The 22,056-nt window shown below is 38.2% G+C and overlaps 2 protein-coding genes and 1 long non-coding RNA gene across 3 annotated transcripts; 2 read left to right on the plus strand and 1 right to left on the minus strand.

Annotated features, from left to right (window-relative positions):
* Window positions 1-74: 74 nt before the first annotated feature.
* LOC140016561 (uncharacterized) lies at window positions 75-5,806 on the plus strand. Its single transcript, XM_072070109.1, has 5 exons — window positions 75-888; window positions 1,106-1,267; window positions 1,379-2,290; window positions 2,382-5,007; window positions 5,095-5,806. Exons 1-5 carry the CDS (start codon window positions 75-77, stop codon window positions 5,804-5,806), a joined length of 5,226 nt encoding a protein of 1,741 aa, XP_071926210.1.
* A 930-nt stretch (window positions 5,807-6,736) lies between these two features.
* On the plus strand, window positions 6,737-8,395 carry LOC113716080 (uncharacterized). The gene is made up of 6 exons (XR_011822800.1): window positions 6,737-6,849; window positions 6,948-7,026; window positions 7,124-7,491; window positions 7,594-7,714; window positions 7,788-8,016; window positions 8,104-8,395. It is a non-coding gene; the product is annotated as an uncharacterized lncRNA (long non-coding RNA).
* A 7,262-nt stretch (window positions 8,396-15,657) lies between these two features.
* On the minus strand, window positions 15,658-22,056 carry LOC113717369 (ABC transporter B family member 21-like). The gene is made up of 12 exons (XM_072071053.1): window positions 21,859-22,056; window positions 21,588-21,642; window positions 21,322-21,497; window positions 21,017-21,238; window positions 20,692-20,930; window positions 20,015-20,540; window positions 19,344-19,617; window positions 17,949-18,820; window positions 17,176-17,430; window positions 16,808-17,071; window positions 16,352-16,645; window positions 15,658-16,045 (listed from the first exon to the last, which is right to left on the minus strand). The coding sequence occupies exons 1-12, from the start codon at window positions 22,051-22,053 to the stop codon at window positions 15,689-15,691; spliced, it is 3,729 nt and encodes a 1,242-aa protein (XP_071927154.1). The 5' UTR covers window positions 22,054-22,056; the 3' UTR covers window positions 15,658-15,688.

Consider the following 22,056-nt stretch of genomic DNA (forward strand, 5'->3'; position numbering starts at 1 on the left):
TCTTTCTTTCGCCTGCTAAAGTATGTGGTCATTAGATGGATAGAAATGCTATGCGCCGCAAAAGATATGCGGAGATGCCGCCTCTAAAGAAAGCGGCGCTTCTGCGTTCTCGAAGAGAAGCTAAAGCAGCAAAGAAAGCTGGAAATACTTTACCTGCGCGTGTTCGCAAGGTTCCATTAGCCTATGTCGAGACTGGTGTATCTTTCCCAGGTACTCATCGAATGGCGTGCCATTCTGAAGATCCAACTTCTGTGCATTCTCAGCCGTTGGGAAGCACAGATGTTGTGTTTCCTGCTGAAAATCCATTTGCGATGGTAGAGGGATTAGAATTCATGTCTGAACAGCTACCTGGTTCCTTTAATAGTTGTTCTTCTTCCTCGTTTCCCAGAGAAAATCCTGTGCAGATTACATCTCCTCCTCAAGGTATACCGGGGCTGCTTGGTGTCCAATATCTTCACCCGTTTACCTCCCACTCTTTGCCATCATTTACCCTTATCCGTGTCTTTAGGTTGCCGCTGTTTCCCTTGTACCTCTTAAAATTACACCTGCCTTTGTTCGTTACTGCAGAACTTCCATCCCGTAGTGGCCTTGTTGCAGCAAAATATCAGGGATCGTCCTCTGGTGCAGAGCCGGAGAAGATCCCCGTTCGTTCTACTGATTTCCAGCACACTACTGGATCAGCTAAAGAAAAGCATAAGTCCATGCTATCCCTTTCACCTGGAAATGAACACTCCCTGAACAATGAACATCCTGAAGTTATACTTAACTCATTTCCTTTGACTTCGCCTCTTATAATCTCTGAACCATCACCCCAAAAAGAATTAACTTGTGGAAGCAATTCTTTGTCCCCTTGGCTTTCAGATTCTGCTTTACCACCTCCCTACACAGGTACTGCACTACCTTGGCATATTCATTTTCTTTGTATAATTCCTGACCTGCTTCAACCAAGCTATAAACAATGCCTGTGCATCTTTATAGCCTGGTTTCTCAGAACCTTCACCCATGCTTCACCCTTGCTTCACCCTTTCCCCCTAAGGCCCTTTGGACTATTTTAGACATCTTATTCGGATCTGTCATCCGCTTTATTCACTTCTGTAATCCGCAGCCGTGTTTCCTGTAAACACAATGAGTGCGGCCAGGTTCGAACCAACATTTGGTGGTTTGGAGATGAGGAGCAGAAAAGTTAATCCTTCTACTACTCCATCTTTAAGTCGGCCCCCTAGAAAAAAACGCAGCGCTCCTGAAACTGTTACCAACCAAGCATCAGGTTGGCATTAGTTTCTGATTCAACTTAGCCATTCACTAACCTAGATCCTGCTTTATCTACAAGCCCGGTTAGGCCTAATCAATTCGCTTGTATCCAAAATATAAACTGCAGCGATGAAGCGACCGACTTTGGGTTCAAATCTATCTCGCCTTGCCAATATTCCTGATGTATCTTTGGTTCTGCCTGATGCTCCTGATTGTGAGCATTGCGGAGCGAAAAGGTTCCATTTGGAACCTCCTACCTTTTGCTGCTCGGGAGGAGAAATCTCCATTGTCGCTCCTCCGATGCCTTATGCTTTGAAACGCTTGTTCATTGACAATGATGAAGAGAGTGCCCACTTCAGGAACAATGTTCGTACTTATAACAACAACCTTGGCTTTACATCATTTGCTGCAAAGTATGACGCTGATTTAACAAAGAACACGAAAGGTGTTTATACCTTCCGTGTCCAGGGCCAAGTCTACCATTTCCTTGATGGCCTTATTCACTTGGGCGAGAAACCTTCTGGCATTCAGTTATACTTCTTTGACACCGATGAGGAATTAGCAAAGAGGCTTGGTAACTCTGATAAGCTGCGAGAAAACACTTTGAAATTGCTTATGCAAATTCTTTCTGAAAATCCTTATGCCCGATTTTTTAAAAGCCTTAGGGATGTTCCAAACATTGACAACCTGAACATTGTCCTTAATTGTTATCCTTCACTTGACCAACGAGTCTATAATCTTCCCACCACCTCGCAAGTTGCAGCTATATGGACTGAGAGTGACGATCAGTCATCCGATAGGCGCGCTCATATTCGGGTTTATTCTCACTCAGCTGGTAGCCATAGGATTCAGCATTACTATGGATGTTATGACCCTTTGCAGTACCCTCTCCTTTTCCCTCGTGGTGAGTGTGGCTGGCACCATGGAATTAAGAGACTTCGCAAAAGGAAAACGAGAGGTGACGCCTGTGAGGCTGATCTTAACATCGATCCAGCTTCAGTTAACTCCTCGTCGGAGTTAATTGATTTGGAACAGAGAGGCAAGTACATTCCTCCCTTGTTATAAGCGACTAGGTCTATCCCTTGCATTATATCATCTAATAATGTCCGAAACATTTTCATTCTTTATAGCTGCTGACCAAGGCAAATCAGAGGATGATACTGTTTCGGTTAGGGAGTACTACTGTTATAGATTTCAGATACGGGACAGTGATGAATCAATGTTGTTGCACACTCTTAGATTGCTACAGCAGTTTTCGGTTGATGGTTATGTCAAGATAGAAACATCTAGACTTGACTTCCATAAACATCGCCAAAACAAAATACGCTCTGAAGCTTTACAAGGAGTTCTTGACAGTGTTTCTATTGGCCAAACTGCTGCTTCTAAGGTTGGTCGTAGGGTCTTCTTGCCAGCTTCCTTTATAGGTGGCCCCAGAGACATGCGCCGTCGCTACCTTGATGTAATGGCTCTGGTGCAAAAGTACGGGAAACCGGATATCTTCCTTACTATGACATGTAATCCAGCATGGAAGGAAATTCAAGAAAACTTGAAATACCATGAAAAACCTCAGGATCGGCCAGACCTTTTAGCTAGAGTTTTTAGAGCCAAGTTTGAACTTCTTAAAGCAGAAATTCTGAATAAACAAATCTTTGGTGATGTTGCAGCGTGCGTTTATGTGATTGAGTTTCAAAAGCGAGGCTTTCCTCATGCCCATCTATTATTGATCTTAAAACCTGGTCATAAACTACTTAATCCGGAGTTATACGACAAGGTGGTTTGTGCTGAGTTGCCCGATAAAGATCGATATCCTCACTTATATTCTCTTGTTGTCAAACATATGATCCATGGTCCTTGCGGAGCCATGGAAAAATCTTGTCCTTGCATGAGAGATGGATCCTGCAAAAATCGCTATCCAAAGAACTTTTGTGCTCAAACCACTCATGGTGAGGATACTTACCCATATTATAGACGAAGAGATGATGGCAAGAAAGTCAGAGTCCGCAGATTTACTCTTGATAATAGATGGGTTGTGCCTTACAACCCATACCTACTTGCCTTATTTGATTGCCACATCAACGTGGAAATTTGTTCAACTCTGAAACTCGTGAAATACTTGTATAAGTATGTTTTCAAAGGCCATGATCTGGTGAGCTTTAAAATCATTTCATGTGAATCAGCCAATGATATTGATGAAATAAAAGACTTCCAGAAAGGTAGATGGGTTTCACCTCCGGAAGCTTTTTGGCGCATTTATGAATTTAAGCTCAATGAAATGACTCCAGCAGTTTACACCCTTCAAGTTCACCTTCCAGACCAGCAATTTGTTTCCTTTGACAAGAATTCTGACTTGTTGCAGCTGCTAAGCAAAGTTGATTTTTCTAAAACAATGTTAACTCAGTTTTTCCGCATGAACATAACTAATCAAAAAGCAGGAAATCTGAAGTGCTTCTATAGAGATTTCCCTGAACATTTTGTTTGGTCTGCTAAATATAAAGAGTGGACTGAACGAAAGCGTCGAAAAGTGATTGGTAGGATGGTGACTGTTAGTCCAAAAGAAGGAGAAAGGTATTATTTGAGGTTACTTTTAACTCACATTCCTGGCCCGACCTCTTTTGAAGACCTTTTGACTGTTAATGAACAGAGATTTGACTCATTTAGAGAGGCTGCTTTGGCTCTCGGTCTTTTACACTCTGATGCATACATAGAGGACACGCTTCAGGAAGCAGTAGCATTTCAGATGCCTTCCTCCCTGAGGTTATTATTTGCCACTCTTCTTGTTTATTGTTCCCCGGCAGATCTTAGGTCGCTCTGGGAAACATTTGAACCTCAACTTTCTGCCGACTATAACCACCATCAGCCGTCCCATGGTCTTTCTCCCCCTGAAATTAGAAGAGAAGTCCTGCAAGATATAAATAACTCGCTTGAACAAATGGGCAAAAGCATTGCTGATTTCCACTTTGTCTCCGATAACTTTGCATGTAGTTACGCTGGAAGATTAACAAAGGAGATTGAGAGTGAAAAAAACTTAGCTGTGGCACCTGAAGATCTGTTATTGTCTCAAAAGTTGAATTTCGAGCAAAAACATGCCTATGATACGATCCTAAACGCATGTTTTTCCTTGGAAGGACAAGCTTTTTTCGTCGATGGCCCCGGTGGCACAGGTAAAACATTCCTGTACCGGGCGCTTCTCGCCACCTTGCGCTCGCAGAACCATGTTGCACTTGCAGTGGCAACATCTGGAATTGCAGCGTCAATCCTTCCTGGTGGGAGGACAGCTCACTCAAGATTCAAGATACCGCTTGATTTCTCAAAAACTAAGAGTTGCCAGCTTAGTAAGCAGAGCTCCGCTGCGAAACTCCTTTCTGAATCTGCTCTTATTTTGTGGGATGAAGCTTCAATGGCTAAGCGGGAAACAATTGACGCATTTGATGAATTGCTGAAGGATTTAATGGATTCAGATTTGCCTTTTGGCGGAAAGGTGGTAGTTTTTGGAGGCGATTTTCGGCAGACTCTACCTGTCATTGAGCAAGCAACTAAAGAAGTACTCATAGAATCAACCTTCCCTGTTTCTCCCCTGTGGTCTAAACTACACAAAATCAGGCTCACGGAAAACATGCGAGCTATGTTTGATCCAGGCTTTTCACGGTTTCTTTTGAGTGTGGGAGAGGGGAGGGAACCTGTTGATGACCAGGGCGAAATAACTTTATCGCCAAATATAGTTATTCCTTATCTAGATAAAGAGGACTCTTTGAACAGGTTAGCTGGTTACGTGCCCTCAAATTCTGCTCGTTTTTTATAGTTATTCATTTGACTTCCATTATAAACGAATCTTCTTATACACAGGTTAATAGAAAGCGTGTTTCCAGATTTGAACCTGTATACACAGGATCCCTATAGCCTGATAAATAGGTGCATTCTTGCTCCTAAAAATAGCTCGGTCGATGAGCTGAATGAAATAATGATTAGGAGGTTTCCTGGAAGCCTTCAAACTTATATTAGCTCGGACAAAACTGTTGATCAGCGGCACCAAAGTGATTATGAGGACTTCCTCAATTCTCAAAATCCTAAAGGTCTCCCTCCTCATAAGTTGCTATTGAAGGAAAACTGCCCGCTAATGCTTCTAAGGAATTTAAACCCAGCTGAGGGTCTATGCAATGGAACAAGGTTAATATGTAGAGATCTCAGGCAACACACAATTTCTGCTGAGATTGTTTTTGGTCATCACCGAGGAAAAAGAGTTTTTATTCCAAGGATACCTCTTCAGTCACCCGACAATGACAAAAATGGGATTCCATTCGTCCGAACACAGTTTCCTGTCCGACTTTGCTTTGCTCTCACCATCAACAAATCACAGGGTCAAACTCTTGACTACGTCGGCATCTATCTACGAGAACCAGTTTTTTCCCATGGACAGTTGTATGTTGCTCTGTCCAGAGCTAGGACTGCAGCTAAAGTTAAAATTCTTCTTGTTCCTGGGACATTTGATGGCACAAAAGTAGACTGCAAAACTCGGAACGTAGTCTTTCCTGAAATTTTTAGATTAACAAACCAGTAGCCTATTTTCTGCTTGAATTATGCTAACTAGAGGTGCTATGCAGATCCTTTTTTCTTAGATTACAATGTTGTTGGATCTTTAAATTGTTGTTCATTTATGCAACAACTTATGTGTTTATAGGATGGCTAACTTGCTGCCGATGCGAGATGTTATGCCTCACATGAAGAATTGGAGCTGCATTATCACCGTTCAGGAAAAGCAACAGGTCACAAACTCACTGGGAACACCTACAAGAAAACAGAAGTTTGTTTTCTGCGATTCAGAAGTTAGTCAAACCTGGTGCTCTGTTTTAGATGTGATTATTTAAATACGCTACTTTTTTGCTTTCTATATCCTGTGTTAATTTCACCTCTTTAAATAGGGATCGAGGGTCGAAGGAATCGTCTTCAATGATGACATTTCTAGAATGAGTCAGATTTTGTAGGTTTATAAAAAGTATAAAATCTCCAATGCTGAGGTCAGGCCTATACCACTGAAGTTCCAGACACCTGAACTTACCGTTCAATGGGTCATCAGTAGCAGGACTGTCATTGATGAAATTCCTGATGATGATGCAGTCATGGCTGTCAAATTCTGCTATTCAAAGTTTACTGATTTAGTTCAGTACATGGATGACAAAACTAAATCAGTCGGTGAGCCTTTCAACGCTTTACACTTACTGTCTTTACATTGTGAACCAAACTTTTTATAATCCCCTTCTCTGTGTTATTCATAGACGTGCTGGGAGTCGTGGTTAGTGCACTCGAGAGGAGAACGATTACCAAAAACTCAAGGCAATCAGATGTTCAGAAATTTGTCCTGCTTAATGAAGAGTGAGAACTTTAATCTTCTATTTATATTAAATTTCAAGCTGCCTCTCCTTTTCCTCTACAGTCATTTTTTCCGATCTGTAACTGTTACCTCTTACCGCAAATGCAGATCACAGACGGTCCTATTATCTCTATGGGATAGCTTTCTAGCTAATGAAGGAGTGGAAATGCTATCTAAACTCCACACCTATCCTGTGATCATTGCTCGCAGGGTCAAAGTGAATAACTATAATGGTTTGTTCCCCCTTCTATTTTTTCCATTTTTAGCGCTTTGCCTTTTATTCTCGTCTACAACACCTGTAAGTCTTTCTCCATTTTTTCACGGTGTAAAGGAGTCGCACTTGGTACTTGGTTTGATTCAGCCATTCTGGTTGATCCCCCTATACAAGAAGCAAGAGAACTCAAGAACTGGTACAGTGTATTTTCAGTCATCATTCTATACACAGCTTCAATCTAAATGTTGTCTTGTCTACCAGTTCTAATAATTTGTGTGTGTCCTTTCACCCAGGGCATTGAGGAACACTAAACTGATTAAAGAGATTGTTGAAAAAAAAGACTATATTAAATATAATCCACAGCTGTCGTTAAAGTCAGACCAGAAAACAACTTGGATTTGTAACATAACTTCATCACAAAAGGTTTGTAACTGGATAGTGTTAGCCTCCTTTCATACATTTTCTCATTTATGATCATATTTTTATATTCATGCTTGCTGGTCATTTAGATTGTGTGGGTAAAGGCACAAATATCTTTTGAGCACATCTTCCAGAAATATTGGTACATGAGTTGCAAAAACTGCTGCCGAGCTACAGCAGCTGACTATGAAATGGTGTTTACCTGTAACTCATGCAAAGAGAAACATCCTGCAGTGCCTAGGTGCTGAATAGTATGCCTTCCCTACGTTCATTTCTGTTCGTTGTTATCTAATACTGTGGCTGTCACTAAATAGCTTCCTGCATATTGTGTACCCATTTTCAGATGCCGCTTTGATGTCGATTTGACTGATAGCACTGGTGTGGTCCCAGCTTCAGTATTTGGCGAATTAGCAGAGAAACTATTAACATTTAATGGCCTAGAAGCAATGCAGCATTTTGATCAGGTTCTTATGTGCTAGATCCTAATACTAAATATGGTATATAATTTTTACTCTTGTTTTTTTCTTTCCTTAACAGAATGTTGAACTTCCACTCGAGTTTGTCCACAAGGAACTTAAATAAAAAACGTTTCTGCTACACATCAAACCTGTCCAAGCACAGCTGGCAGATGCAAGGCAACGTTACACAATTATATTCTTCTCTGAAATTGATGATCCTGCCGCTTCTGTCCAGTTAACAAGTCAAACAGAAGATGACTCTCCTTTCCCTTGCAAGGAAACTGAGACTGTACAGCTCGGGACTCCAGGTAAATATCAAATACCTGGTTTCTGTCCTATGCTTATCTTTTACGGCAAATGAACAGCATGGCATGATAAACAATTTGTTATCACAGGAGGTAACGGTGATCGGTCAAAGATTTGTGTTCGCCTTTCTGAGAGATTTGATGAACCCCAGAACATTGAACCAAATGTGGATGAAAATGCAGAGTGCAGCTCTAGCAAAAAGCAGAAACTCAACTAGCTTGTGCCTGTTCAGTTTTGCATTCACCTGACTCTTGGATATTGCCTAACATGCTATCGTATATTTTTGCAAGGGTTGTTATGCATCCTTAGAAGGCTGATTGATGTATTAATCGAAGATGTGTTTTTTGTCCATGAAATACCCTTTAAACTCCTTTTGGTCTAGCACCTTCTACGTTTACTGATAAACTGGAATCAGCAACCACTATGTATCTAAATTGATGCCTTCCAACTGTTATGTACTTGTTTCAGTAGCTTTTCAATTCGCCTTCGACTGCATTCAGTTCATTAACTGACATCTTGGTAGATGTAGTAATTGTTATACATCACTTTTTCACAATTCGTTTCTCAGAACCTATTCAAGTCTTCCCCTACACATAACCATCTTATTAAATAACACACCTACTGTTATGACCTGCACTTACTCTATTGACCAGCTCAGGCTCGAAGACTTATTATCCTTAAAATGTGTAGTTGTTCACTCTGCAATAAATGTAAGCAAGCCAACTTTTTCCTTTGTTCAGGTTCAATAAATTTATAGGAGGCAGATATCTCAAATCATTAAACCACTTACCTGTAAAAAATGAGAACCAGCCTAAATATAAAAAATGTTATTACCAAAAAAACTATCGGCCATCGTTTCTTTATATATAGCTGCTACTTTAACAGAACATGCATCCCACGTAAAACGCTGCAGTAGGCTAACTTTCCTACTTTCACCGAGTTATCCCTAACGTTTGCCACTTTACTTTGCTTGCATATCATTACATCTTTCACACTTTATTTTTATCAGCTTCCCTCACCAGATCAATGGCAGGAGGACCATCTACCTATGGATTAACAATCACCGGCTCAATGACCTGTTGTTTTTTGCTAAAATGCAATCACAGAGGAGAGGTCTATTTTTTCCTTTCATTCCATAAAAAAATACGTGTTAACGATGGTTAGTACAATTATACATGTTCATTTACCATTTCCTTTCCTAATCTCCTAAAACACAGATTCTACCTGCTGAATTGAAACTATTACTCAATCAGCACCAGAGCAATACAATCATTCTCAGACATGGAACTTATAAATGGTCTGTTGCGGTCGGTGATCGTTCATTTGAAGAAGGTTGGGATCAATATTGCCATGAAAATATCTCTAACAGGCATGATATGTTGCTTCTACGCCATAGCGGCGATCTCATCTTCGATGTAATCCATTTTTCCGAGCTGCAAAAACAAGTTTACCTATGTTGGACAGTTCCATTGCCAAATTTATTGCAGCCCTGTGTCAATCATGCACAAGGTCAGTTTATACCTCACTTTATATCATGCAGTTACTTGTAGCAAAATTCTCTCTCGTTTATTATCTGCTAAATACCTTCTAATAGTGCAGAATCTATGAGAGTTCAACAGTTGGTTGCCTCATCGATGAACCCGAATTTAACCCAAAACCTCACTGATTCGGTTTCCTTCTATCAAACCTTTAATACAGCAACCCCAGACACATTGGTGACTGATAGAACGGTTATTTGGCGTATTTTGCACTGCTATTTTGTCCTAATTTTGGCTATTCACGGTACTAAGAATTGGAATTTAACTCATATTTGATATTTGTGTGAAATATAGGTGGCTAGCATTAAAAATGATATCTTGAGGTGAATTTCCAGAAGACTTCTCATTTCAGGGCGTGGCCACGCCTTAGAAGGTGGACGAAACCGAAAGCCGGACCGTGGTCCACGTGAACCCGAAGCGTAGGATAAAAACTCCAAAGGAGATAGCTTTTGCAAAAGGAATTGCTCCAGACGTTTCTTCTTTTGACTTATTGTGGGCGGCGGCTATAAAGGAGGATTCACAAGGATCAAGACCTAAGTTGTGAATTTTACTTTTTCTACTTTTTGTCAGACGCTTTCCGTCGTTTCTTTTTGGCTTTTACTTCGGCAGCAAATTAGATAGCTAGATTGACATTGAATCAAAAACACTTTGGCTTCGTAATTGAGACTCCGAAGTAGGGACGAAGGCAGGGCCTTTTCGGTTGTTATTGCAGTTAATTTCCCTTTCCCAATTCCTTGGCAAATAATTGAATGAAGTCAATTAAACCACGTGGAATTGACATGATGAGGAGCGGCTAATTTTCTCCTCTACCCAAAGGTTGACGCGACGGCGCGGTCCATAATATCTGTGAGATCTAACCAAGCTTTCATTATTTCTTCCAATTTGTTATTATTCGTGCGTTTCCTGAATTAATTGTTCATGGGTATTTTATTAATTGAATATCAACGGCCGGGTATTTGATTTAATTTAATAGCCTACTGCCACGTTAATTAAATAGAATCCGTAATTGTTCATTTAATTGACACCTCGTGGCAACCACCATAATTGGTTTTATGTTGGGGAAACGCAAGATCTAATTTAAATAAACCCTCTTAGCGTGTTTATTGGTTAGGGTTGGGTTCTTCTAGTTTTAATGCAATTGGGTAATTAAATTCCTACTGTCGTACCTAGGGTTGTTATCTGGTTAGGGAAACAGTCAATGGTCGTACCTTGACTGCCGAAAAGGTAAGGAAGAACTGGTTGTCAGAGCTTATTGATAACTATAACCAACCTAGTGATGAATGGATGAAATATCTTTGCATCGATGAACATTTATTTGGACCGTGCCTGAGCAGTTGATCCTTTGGGTAGAACTTTTATTAATTGCTATTTTTAGTGAATTGTGCTTTGTGAGTTAGTTTTGAATTTTATTTGTTTTATTTTATTTTATTTTTATTTGCCTCTCATTGAAAATCCCCCAATCTCGTTCTACTAATTTGGAAAGAAATAATTTCCTACCTGCTCCCTGTGGAATCGACCCTACTTGCCATTGTACTTAAAATCAGTATTTTTATAGACAAATCCGGTATATCGGATCAAGCAAACTCTTCGGGAACAGGGTGAATCAAGTAACCCATTGCACACCTAGGGTCCCTGCTCCAGTACTTGGATTTGTTCTATAATTATTTAATTGAGGTGGTAATTAGGACTTTTTAGTAATTATTATTGCACAGGTTCGGCACCTGTCAGTGACCTATACTTGCACTATTTCCTTTCTCTTCTTCTTACTGCATTTCTTTAAACCAAATCTATATATTATATTCTCCAATCTAACTTTCATTCATTTCTATTAGAAAATCCCGCGATTCGTCGATCACTTCGTTAATGAACAGAGAACTCCAACGCTTCTTATTAGAACAGGAGAGAAACTTACAGAGATCGGTGTAAAAGGGAGAAAGCTAAAAAAAAATTGGAGGCACTTCGTTCTCCAGCATCAGTTGCAGCACAATGAAGTCCTTGTCTTCGTTCCAGAATCAGCAACTACCTTCACAGTTTTAATATTTGATGATAATGGAGTCGAGAAAGTCTTTCCATGGTCTTCCATCTTCAGCATTTATTCTAATTGTCCTGCTTCTGCCTAGCTTCTGTAGTATGTCTTTCTCTATAAAAAATAGATTCGCTTCTCTGTTGAACCTTTACACCAGACATGACCGAATTTTTTTCCCGCTGGAACGCACTATGCAATCTTGCTAACTTTAACGGATAGTCGTATGCAATCATACATCCAATAAGTGCATTACAAATACCTAACAGTTATTATTGCCGCTAATTTTCTTCACATAATCAGTAATTAATTTAATTTATTCTAACATGAACTCATGTACACTAACAATTCCACCTTTCTATTCATCGGCTGCTTAATTCATTCTCCAAACAATACGCTTCATTTAGGAGATATTTCCATTCACTGAGAAGTAACAATAAACTCCGATTAGGACACAATTAAACATCAAAGTCAATGTTTATTGTAAATTTAAAAACAGCAACAATAATCAATCTTCCACAGGAAAATAGCATAATGAATAACCTTTCCTGAACACTTACTGTTTTTAAATATTGCATTTACTTCCACTGACACTTCGTCCCATCTCTACACGAAGCAAAACCATACCAATCCTTTCAATTTTACTCGCCTCGATTTTTCCTTTATAGCTAAATTACTCAGATACAATTCATACGCTTTATGATATTTCCATTTGAAAATCTGGGCATTTTCTGGGCAACATGAAATTACCACCGCGCATCGCGCGGTGATCCCCTCCTAGTCAAAGAATAAGTGCCTAGAAGCTTTATTCTAAGTATCTCCACTCTGAAATTTGGTCCTCTACAATCCGCAATCTCTAGTAACGTCCCTATTCCCGGTAGTACTTTTGCCCAAAAATTTATTAGAAAGCCCGGAAAAAAATGGTATTGGAAGAATTAACTGGTCTGGGAGTACTTGCGCGTGCGTGGTAGACATGGTCATGGTTTAGATTTGAATCGGAATTAAATTGAAATTGGATTTGGCAATTTGTTGAACCAGAATCGAAACCAGCTCTAGGGCACCGAAATCGTGACTAAAAGTATGGTTCAGATTCATAAAAATTAGAATCAAAATTAGAATTAGTAAGTTTTTGGAACCGGAACCGTCTATTATAAGAATATTTTTTTTTTTGGGGGCAAACATATGCATGTACTAATTTAATGAGAAAATTGAGATATTTTTCCTATTCTATTTTAATTCCAATAAGAAAATTATTTGTCTTTTGTTTTAGTTAAAATGTTCAATAGATATGAAGTATTTTCTCATTAAATTGTATCATTTTCTTTTTCCAGTCAGCTAATAATCTAATAAAAGTGTTTTTTCTTCTAAATTCATGTTCTTTAATTTCTTCTTATTCTAAACACATTGCTATATTGTTTTATATTAAATTTTGTAACCATTAGTGATTAAACACATTTTAATTTTGTAACCATTAGTGATTAAATAGTAATTAGAAACAACTGGAATAGTAACCAAAATGAATTGAAACAGTAACGGAAGGAATCGGAGCTAGAGGTTCTAGAGTTGTAACTGTAACCATCCTTATAAGGACCGGTTCTAGTTCCACATTTTTTTAGAAAAGGAAAATTTACGATTTTGAATTGAAACTGACAGTTTTGGAACCGTGGCCACTCTTAGCACATTGCATCTAACTTTAACAATATAAAGTTTGATGTCTATTAATAAGGAGTATCCATAGTGTTTGATAATACAATATATTAACTGATATCTAAGTGGTTTAAGAAGTATATTAAGTAATAGTATTTTTGCATTTTTTTTCTTTTTAGTATGGCAAAGAAGGTCACAGTTCTAAAGTGCGACCTCCTTTCAAGATTTCTTAGCTCTTTTTTGTCGATTTAAATCCCTGTTTGGCAAGTAAGTTTTTTAGATGTTTATCTAAAACTTTACTGTAGCTTACTGTAGAGGTTTTTTAAAAAATTTTTGAAGTGTGTTTTTTTTTTTTTGAATATTTTGAAGTGTATAGTTTAAAAATTTTTAGAAGTTTTTTGAGATTACTGTAGCTAAAGTTTTTAAAAAACTTGTAGCAGACAAACTTGGCAAAAAATTTGTCTGCAAAACAAGGCATAACTACTAGGTGTTGCATTCTTGAAATAAGACCATCGCCCCTCCCAGCAAAATTTATGCCAAATCATAAACATTTTTTTTTTTCAGTTGAGTGGAAGCTGAAACCAAATTATATATTTATATGTCTGCTCTGTGATCTACCCAAAAGTTTGGACCATAAAACAAATGAAAGAAGTCATGTAGGGGTAACGTAAAATATATGCTGCCCGCCAAATTTTTTTTTTGGTAATTACTCACATCCAAACTCTCCTAACAAATTTCAACAAAAATTTCGTGAAACTTTAACGGGTTGTAAGAAAAATAAGGGATAATTTCAGAAACCTCCCTAAGGTTTGTAATGATTGCAGCCACCTGTCTTAAGGTTTGCAAAATTAGAGAAACCTCCCCTAAAAATATGTTTTAATAACAAATGGTGATGTAAGCACAAAAAGTCTAATGAATATCCTATGTTGCCCCTATTTGATTTGTAAAACAAATTAAATGACAAAAGAAATCAAATATCAGCATTACTTACCAAGTAAAAAAAATTTAAGGTAGTTCTTTCTAACAAAATTTAGGCCATATTTCAAGACATCATTTTTTTAATGTTTGGACTTCCCTTTTTTTTCCTTTTCCCTTTGCTAAGTAAGTTGTGAAAAAACTGTTTTTAACAAATGCATCTCTATCAGTAGGTTATTTATAAAACTAAGCAAGAGATCTATTTAAATGATCTAGAAATTGAATATAATGTATATGAGGTTAGAGCTGTTGGATAAAAAATATTTGCAAAATGCAGATTTCTTTTTCCTTTACACTCACTTTTCATTTAGAATTTGTAGAGTTGTTAAGGCTATTATATATAGTCTTTTCGTAACACTAAGGGAGGCAAGTATAGTTTTTTAAATCTCAAGGGAGGTGGCTGCAATTGTCAGAAACCTCAGGGGAGGTTTATGAAATTATCCCAAAAGATAACTACTCACATGTCTAAACTCTTGTAGCAAACTTCAACAAATATGTCGTGGAACTTTGACAAGTTGTACAGCTATATTGAGGCGAGGCATATCCATCAACCAAACACTCAAACTAAAGGGTTATCCAATAGCTCTAACATTGTGGTTTTATCCAATAGCTCTAACAAATGGAGTCTTTTATTCTTCGGTTAAAGAATCTGGCGTCCATCCAAAACATTGATTAGTATTTGATTGCTGAATTTGGTTATCAAGGGAACCATCTAAATATTGTGTTCTAAACAATGATAATTTTTAGACGCGTCTAAAATAATTGTAAGCCTAAAATTGAAATTGAAATTCATATCATGCTCTCTTTTTATCCTCTATCATCAATATACGATTAAACATTAAAGTCCAAAAAAATTAAGTGGCAATATTGATTTGTTTTCCTTCTACTACCAATATTGGAAGCCTTTGTTCTCTATCCCCTCAATCATGTACCCCTTTTTTTCGATGTATGTGTTTGATTATAGATTTTTTTTTCTTGTTCATAAATCCTTAATGTACTTTCATGAATGCGAATAGAAGAATTGTACATAAAAATAACATATGTAATCTTTGATTAATTCTCCTTTCGATCCTATGAAGAAGGTAAACTCATTTTCAATCAAATTTTACACCAAAAATAAGTAAATATCGTTACACAACTATTTGGATACATTAAAACCCTGTCATCCTAAGGGGGTAAAGTGTATATATCTTGATTTCAGGAGGGCAAAATGTTATACACCCTCAAGTTCAGGGGCAAAGTGTAATTAACCCATATGATAATACAGTCTAATTCATTAGATGGACTGGAATATGAATACCAATACAGTGAACATGGATATATATATATATGTACAAATTGCTGGCAGTTCAGTCACTGTTACATAGGAAATCCTAAAAGGAAGGAAAATCATTGCAGGTTACAATAAGGCATCAAAACTAAGGGTTAAAACATAGAAAATTGGGCAAGAACCACAAAACACTGACTGTGGAACCTTCTCATATCGTAGCTTCATGTAGATGGAGCACAGGCATATTGTTCTACAAGAGAAGCATAGATGCCATCTGCTATACTAATCAAGCTTTCATGGTTCCCTTTCTCCTGAATCACACCATTTTTAACAACTGCAATCAAGTCTGCGCCCTTAATTGTGGAGAGCCTGTGTGTCACCAATATTGTGGTTTTACCCTCCATAGCTTGAACCAATGCATCTTGAGCTACATTTTCAGATTCAGCATCAAGAGAACTAGTGGCATCATCGAGAAGTAAAATCTTGGGGGACTTAATAATTGCTCGGGCAATGGCCACTCTTTGCTTCTGGCCACCTGATAATTGTTTCCCTCTTTCACCTATTATTGTGTCGTAGCCCTGAAAATTTTTTTTTTTTTTTGCCTTTTTGTAGTGAATCAACGTAGCTCTTTCAACTAAACAAGGAAGGTATAGTATTGGACAGCAAGACTATGAGACGTTGAAAACAAAGAGTGTGAAGTTAATTAAGGGAAACTGTTTTTTGCATTGGTCCAAGGAATTTAAAGTGTCTTGGACCTTTCTAATAATAGTGATCCATAATCAGAAAACATAACTAATCAATTTTTTTTTTTTTTTACTGAATTGAGATAGATGGATTTGCTTGAATGTTAACACAAGCTCAACAAGTGAGAGTAGTGCTCAGACCTGTTGTAAACTGCTGATAAAATTGTGAGCATTTGCTTTTTCTGCTGCAGATATGATTTCAGCTTCTGCGGCACTACCTTCTTTGCCATATGCAATGTTAGCACGGATTGTGCCATTAAATAAAACAGGTTCCTGACTTACTAATCCCATCTGCTGCCTTAACCATTTCAAATTCAGTGTTCTTAGTTCCATTCCATCTAGTGTGATTTCACCTGAATCAGGATCATAAAATCTTTGCAGTAGTGAAATGACACTAGATTTTCCACTTCCACTATCTCCGACCAGAGCAAGTGTCTAAACATTGAGATGAAGATTGTTAATTTCACTTCATGTTTCTCTTTCGGATTAGAGAGGTGATGAGAAACCAGCTTCTTTTGCCAGAAAAATGCACGGCAAAGGATGCAACCAAGTACATTTAAAAACTTCAGCAACTGAAATCCACTCACGAAAATTTACCTGGCAAGACTCAATAGCCAAACAAAGATCTTTAAGAATCTGAACATCAGGTCTATTTGGATATTTGAAGCTGACATGCTGAAATAGTATTTCTCCCTTCACATTGTCTAATGTAATTCCTGAGGTTTTGCTCGAGTCTATAGGTGAATTCAGGTCAAGCAGTGCAAAGATGGAAGCAGCACCACTTCTTGCTTTGCTAGAGTCTGGACTAAGTTTACTTGATTGAGATATAGCAATGGCAGCCATGGTCAAGCCATAAAAAACCTACCAATTACGTGAATTGGAAGATGATCAATTGCAACAGAAAAGATATAAATCACTGTATTATTTAGAAAAATGATAAAAGAAAATGCCATTGCGTATCTTACCTGGAAAACGTCACTAAAGGTTATCTTGCCAGCCTCAACAAATTGAGCTCCAGCATAGAAAATGGTTGCATAGATAGAATACAGGAGGAACATGGACAAACCGTATCCTACAGCACCATACAATCCTCGTTTTATTCCTGTTGTGGCAGGGCCGTTACATTTCTTCTCATACAAGGATATCACCTTATCCTCTGCAGAAAAGGATGCAACTGTCCTAATACTTCCGACTGCATCAATGGCTACTTGAGTGGCTTCCTCGTATAACTTCTGCAAACAGAATGGAATTTCAACTTCTATTGCACGATCCTCTAATCCATAATCAAATACTTGACTCCCTTTATCTGAACATACCCAACCAGCTTTGAAACTTATCTCATATTGTTTTACATTTTCCCTACTGCTTACTAACTCTGGAAATTATCAGCACATACTAGTTGTAGGACTATTTCATTTGTGAAAGCATAACTAGTTTCTGCTCAACCATAAACGATAAACTAATGCTTCTTCCTATAGATAGTTAATCAAATTTCTCCAAATTGAAGGACTATATCAATTTATGGCAGAAACAAAGTATATACCTAGTCATAACATATGATTCATAGTAGATATCCTCTGGTTCTTCAGAATTAAAAATAAGTTTGTTTAGTGTCTATGCTAGTAATCTTGAAAGCAAACACGAGATTTCCTTTAACCAAGTCAAAAGTCAACACCAATACTCTTTCCAAGCAATTTGCTTAAGAATTCTGTCTACAAAAATCAAGTTTTGGACAAACCTTTGCATTAGCACTATATCCACTCAAGGCTTTCGAGTACATATACCCATTGAAGCCAATCAATGGTAACATGGATATTACTATCAGAGATAACCGCCAGCTTGCTGCAAAACCAATAAGTAGGCCTGCAAAACCTGTTGCACTGTTCTGAACAAGCATGGAAAGTGATTCACCGACTAGACTTCCCACAGATGTTGCATCAATTGAAAGCTGGGAGCTAATTCTACCACTTGAATTCTCCTCCCGGTCAAACCAACTTATGTCCATATGAACTATTTTCTCAAAGCACTTCAATCGAATACGTTTGATTAGCTTACATCCTGCCACAGCAAAATAGTATGCTTTTAATGGTGTTGCCAACAAGGAAGCCACCCCAAGAACTACTAACATTAATGCCCAGAATCTTGAATTCTTATGAAGTTCATGAGCAGGGTCATAGAATGTCTTGATTCCTCTTGATAGAATTACCCCAAGAATTGGCAACATTGAACCAGTAATAACTGCTGCCATGGAACCAAGCAATAGTTCTGGAATTTCTGGTTTGTTAAGATAGGCCAAGCGGTAAAGTGGAACTTGTTGTTCCATTTTTAATGGCAAGGAAACTGATTTTTTTGATTCTCCCACTGCTGTTTCTGGCATATCAATTGAAATGGAGAATGAGTGACGGCTGCTGCTACCTACTACAGATGAGCACTGACTTGTGGATTCCAGAAAGGAAATTCTCTGGTTCAAATGTCTTCCAGAATCTACTTTGATCTCTGATTTATCATGATTATCGACAACGCCATCATCTGGTCCTTTATTAAGCTGTTGTTGCCGTATGAGCTGGGAATATGCTCCTTCAGGATCTTGTAGTAGCTCAATATGCGAACCTGAAAGCTCAAAAGGATTGAATCAGGTATAAGCATTTTTACCGGCCTAATGGACCGAGAAACAAGTAATTTTAGCTGCAGAAAAGGTCTAAAGTATGATTATTCTTCAGGTAATATCTGGCAATGTGAGAACCCTTTCTTGATAGACTCAGAAAAGATACCAAACACCTACGTTAAGTTTTTGAAAGCTGCGGGACATCCTTCAATTTGAAAAACTTGACTAGTCACTAATTTCAGTTAGTGAATTTCAGTGCACAAGCCTTTTAAGACAGATAATTATAAGTTACATTAGCATTGTGATGGTATTAACCATCCAAACCCAAAGCAATATGAAGGGTTTGCAAGAGAGTGTCCTAGAGAAGCAAGTGATGGAGGATGCGAAATATGTCTACTAGTGAACTAATACTATCAAAACATGAGACTTAGCTATCTACGAAACATTTTAGCTCTCCATAGTTTGTTCCAAACCGTCATTTTTACCTATTAGCAAATAATTGAGGTAGTATACTACAGAAGCACCAACCTTTTTCAACGATCTTCCCTTGATCAATAACAGCAATTTCATCTGCATTCTTCACAGTGCTCAAACGATGTGCCACAATGACAGTTGTTCGGTTGACCATAACCCCATCCAGAGCTTCTTGCAAAGTCCTCTCAGATTCTGCATCAGGAGCACTTGTGGCTTCATCCAATAGTAGAATTCTGGGGTCTTTCAAAATTGCTCTAGCTATGGCAATTCTCTGCTTTTGTCCCCCTGACATCTGAATTCCATGCGAACCAACCATCGTGTCTAGTCCCTGAGCATATAAGTACGCTTAAAAATGTCAAAAGAGAAGCTGTTAAAGCACAATTGAACAAAAAGGAAATTATGAGAATGCAAGGTTTAAGTTGAAAAAAACTTCTGTGGATTCTACTGCTGAATTTTTGTTGTCGGTATCTGGGCCAGTTCAAAAGAACTCATTTTGGAGAAGTCTGTGAGAGAGAATTTTTTTTATGTCTTACTACTGCAAGTTCTTAGTATTGTCTTTAATTTTACCTGTTGGTGCAGGGTTTAACATCATGCAGCTAAAGAAAAGCCTACATTACGTGCCAAGACTTCGACCGTGATTTTTTTTTTTTTTGTAACAGTTTTGAAAGAGTACACCTCTACAAACATAAGTTCTTGCCATCCAGGTAAGGGTCTCAAAGCTAAACCTGAGGTAATTTGTCAATGAACTTAGCAGCATTGGCATGTTCAGCAGCAGCTTGTATTTCTTCGAGACTTGCGTTATCCTTTCCATATGCAATATTATCCCTAATGCTCTGGGCAAACAATACAGGTTCCTGGCTGACAAGACCAATTTTGCTTCTGATCCACTTGAGCTGAAATTCTTTGATATTAATATCATCTATCAGAACTTCACCTGCTTGAGGATCATAAAACCTCTCGATAAGGCTGAGAACGGTTGATTTTTCTTGTCCACTTTGTCCAACCAATGCTGTAGTTGTTCCACTTCGTATGAAGAGAGAAAATCCACTAAATATCTGTTCATGTAGCCTTGCTGGATAACTGAAATAGATATCCTTCAATTCTATAGTGCCGGTCATATTATCTAATTTCAGTCCATCTGAATTGGAAGGACTGATGTCTGGCTTTCTCTTCATTATCTGAAATATTTTAAAACCTACAGATTGTCCTGATGCAAATGCACTCAAGCAAGGGGATGCTTGCCCAACAAAACTGGCAGAAAATCAAAATGATCAGAAATTTGTTAGCAATTAAGGACTCGTACGATCACGTTAACCAACATCATGCCATCAACTCCAAAAAATGCAACCTCTTCAGGTATGGCATCTAAACACGCATAGACAAAAAGAAAAATATTACTTACAAGGATCCAGTTAGCACAGAAAGCGTTACATTCAGGACATCTCCTCCGGAATATTGTTTCTCGGCAATCATTTTGGATCCAAACCATACGGCTAAGGCATAAATACAGTAGTAAAAGAACATGAAAAGACCAAAACCGAAACCAGCTGCCAACCCCTCTTGCACTCCTGAATTGTAAGCTTTATTTAGGGATTTGCCATATTTGGCAATTGCTTGCTTCTCCCCTGTAAAAGATGCAACCTAAATTCCAAAAGCAAGTTCAATAGTCAGGAAAACAATAGGCTTAAACAAATTCCATTGCAGAACTATTCTTAAATTATTCTTACCGTTCTAATTGAGATAAGAGTCTGTTCAACCACTGTTGCTGCTACTGAATAGGCTGCTTGTCCGCGGGATGCTTGTTTCGCTGGTTGGATGATCGTTACAGAGGACGTAAGGATGAGTGGCGGAATTGAAGATAACAAGACCAAGGAGAGCAACCAACCCTTGTTAAAAGCTGAGGCAAAGCCTCCAACAACAGAAGCTGACAACTGTATGAATCTTCCGACCTGTTATTTGCATAAAAAAGGAAGTAACATATTATGCTTCAGTGATGCTAAAAACTTCTTGTTCAGTATTTGAGCACTGACACCTTTTCACCAATGGCATCTTGGATAGTAAATGTATCAACTGATATCCTCTCAATAATGTCTCCTGTACTAGTTTCTTTATCAAAAAATGCAATTTCTTGGGTTAATAAAGATTGCAGGTATAAACTTCTTATCCGAACAGCCTGCCTCTGTCCTGTGAGTGTCCAGCAAGCTACCTCTGCCAAGAAGGTGCATTGTTAAGTTCCTCTTGTAAAAAGACCGCGGTTCTGTTGAGCAAATTACAGTTCAGGTAATCAAATTAACTTACGAGAGAACGATGCGACTCCAAATCCCAGAGCCAAGTACACATACTTTGAAGATACCTGAAGATCATTTTGCTGGTTACATAGTCAGGACTTCACAATATACTGCACTTACACTTGCATTTACCGTATACCACATATGTAGTTAGCTTAGCTTTGAGACAACTTCTGAATGGAAGTAGAGAAGTTAAGTTGAAGATATTTTCTAATTTCTTAAAAGGAAAACTGCGATAATACTGAGAATTAGTGCTAAACTGGAGTGCTTAATATATATACCTTTGACACTTCATGTACAACTTGCTTTCTGTCCAGTGTTTCACCAAACGAATTTAACATCTCTCCCAGTGTCCCAGTCGTAAGGAACAGACAAATCCCTGCTCCAGTTGCTGCGACTGTACCAACAACCATTAGGACATAGTCAGCAGGATCGGCAAAGGAGAACAGCTTGTAGAATGGAACTTTATCGGCCATTTC

The sequence above is a fragment of the Coffea arabica genome, chromosome 11c (genome assembly GCF_036785885.1).
Source record: "Coffea arabica cultivar ET-39 chromosome 11c, Coffea Arabica ET-39 HiFi, whole genome shotgun sequence".
Lineage (NCBI taxonomy): Eukaryota > Viridiplantae > Streptophyta > Magnoliopsida > Gentianales > Rubiaceae > Coffea > Coffea arabica.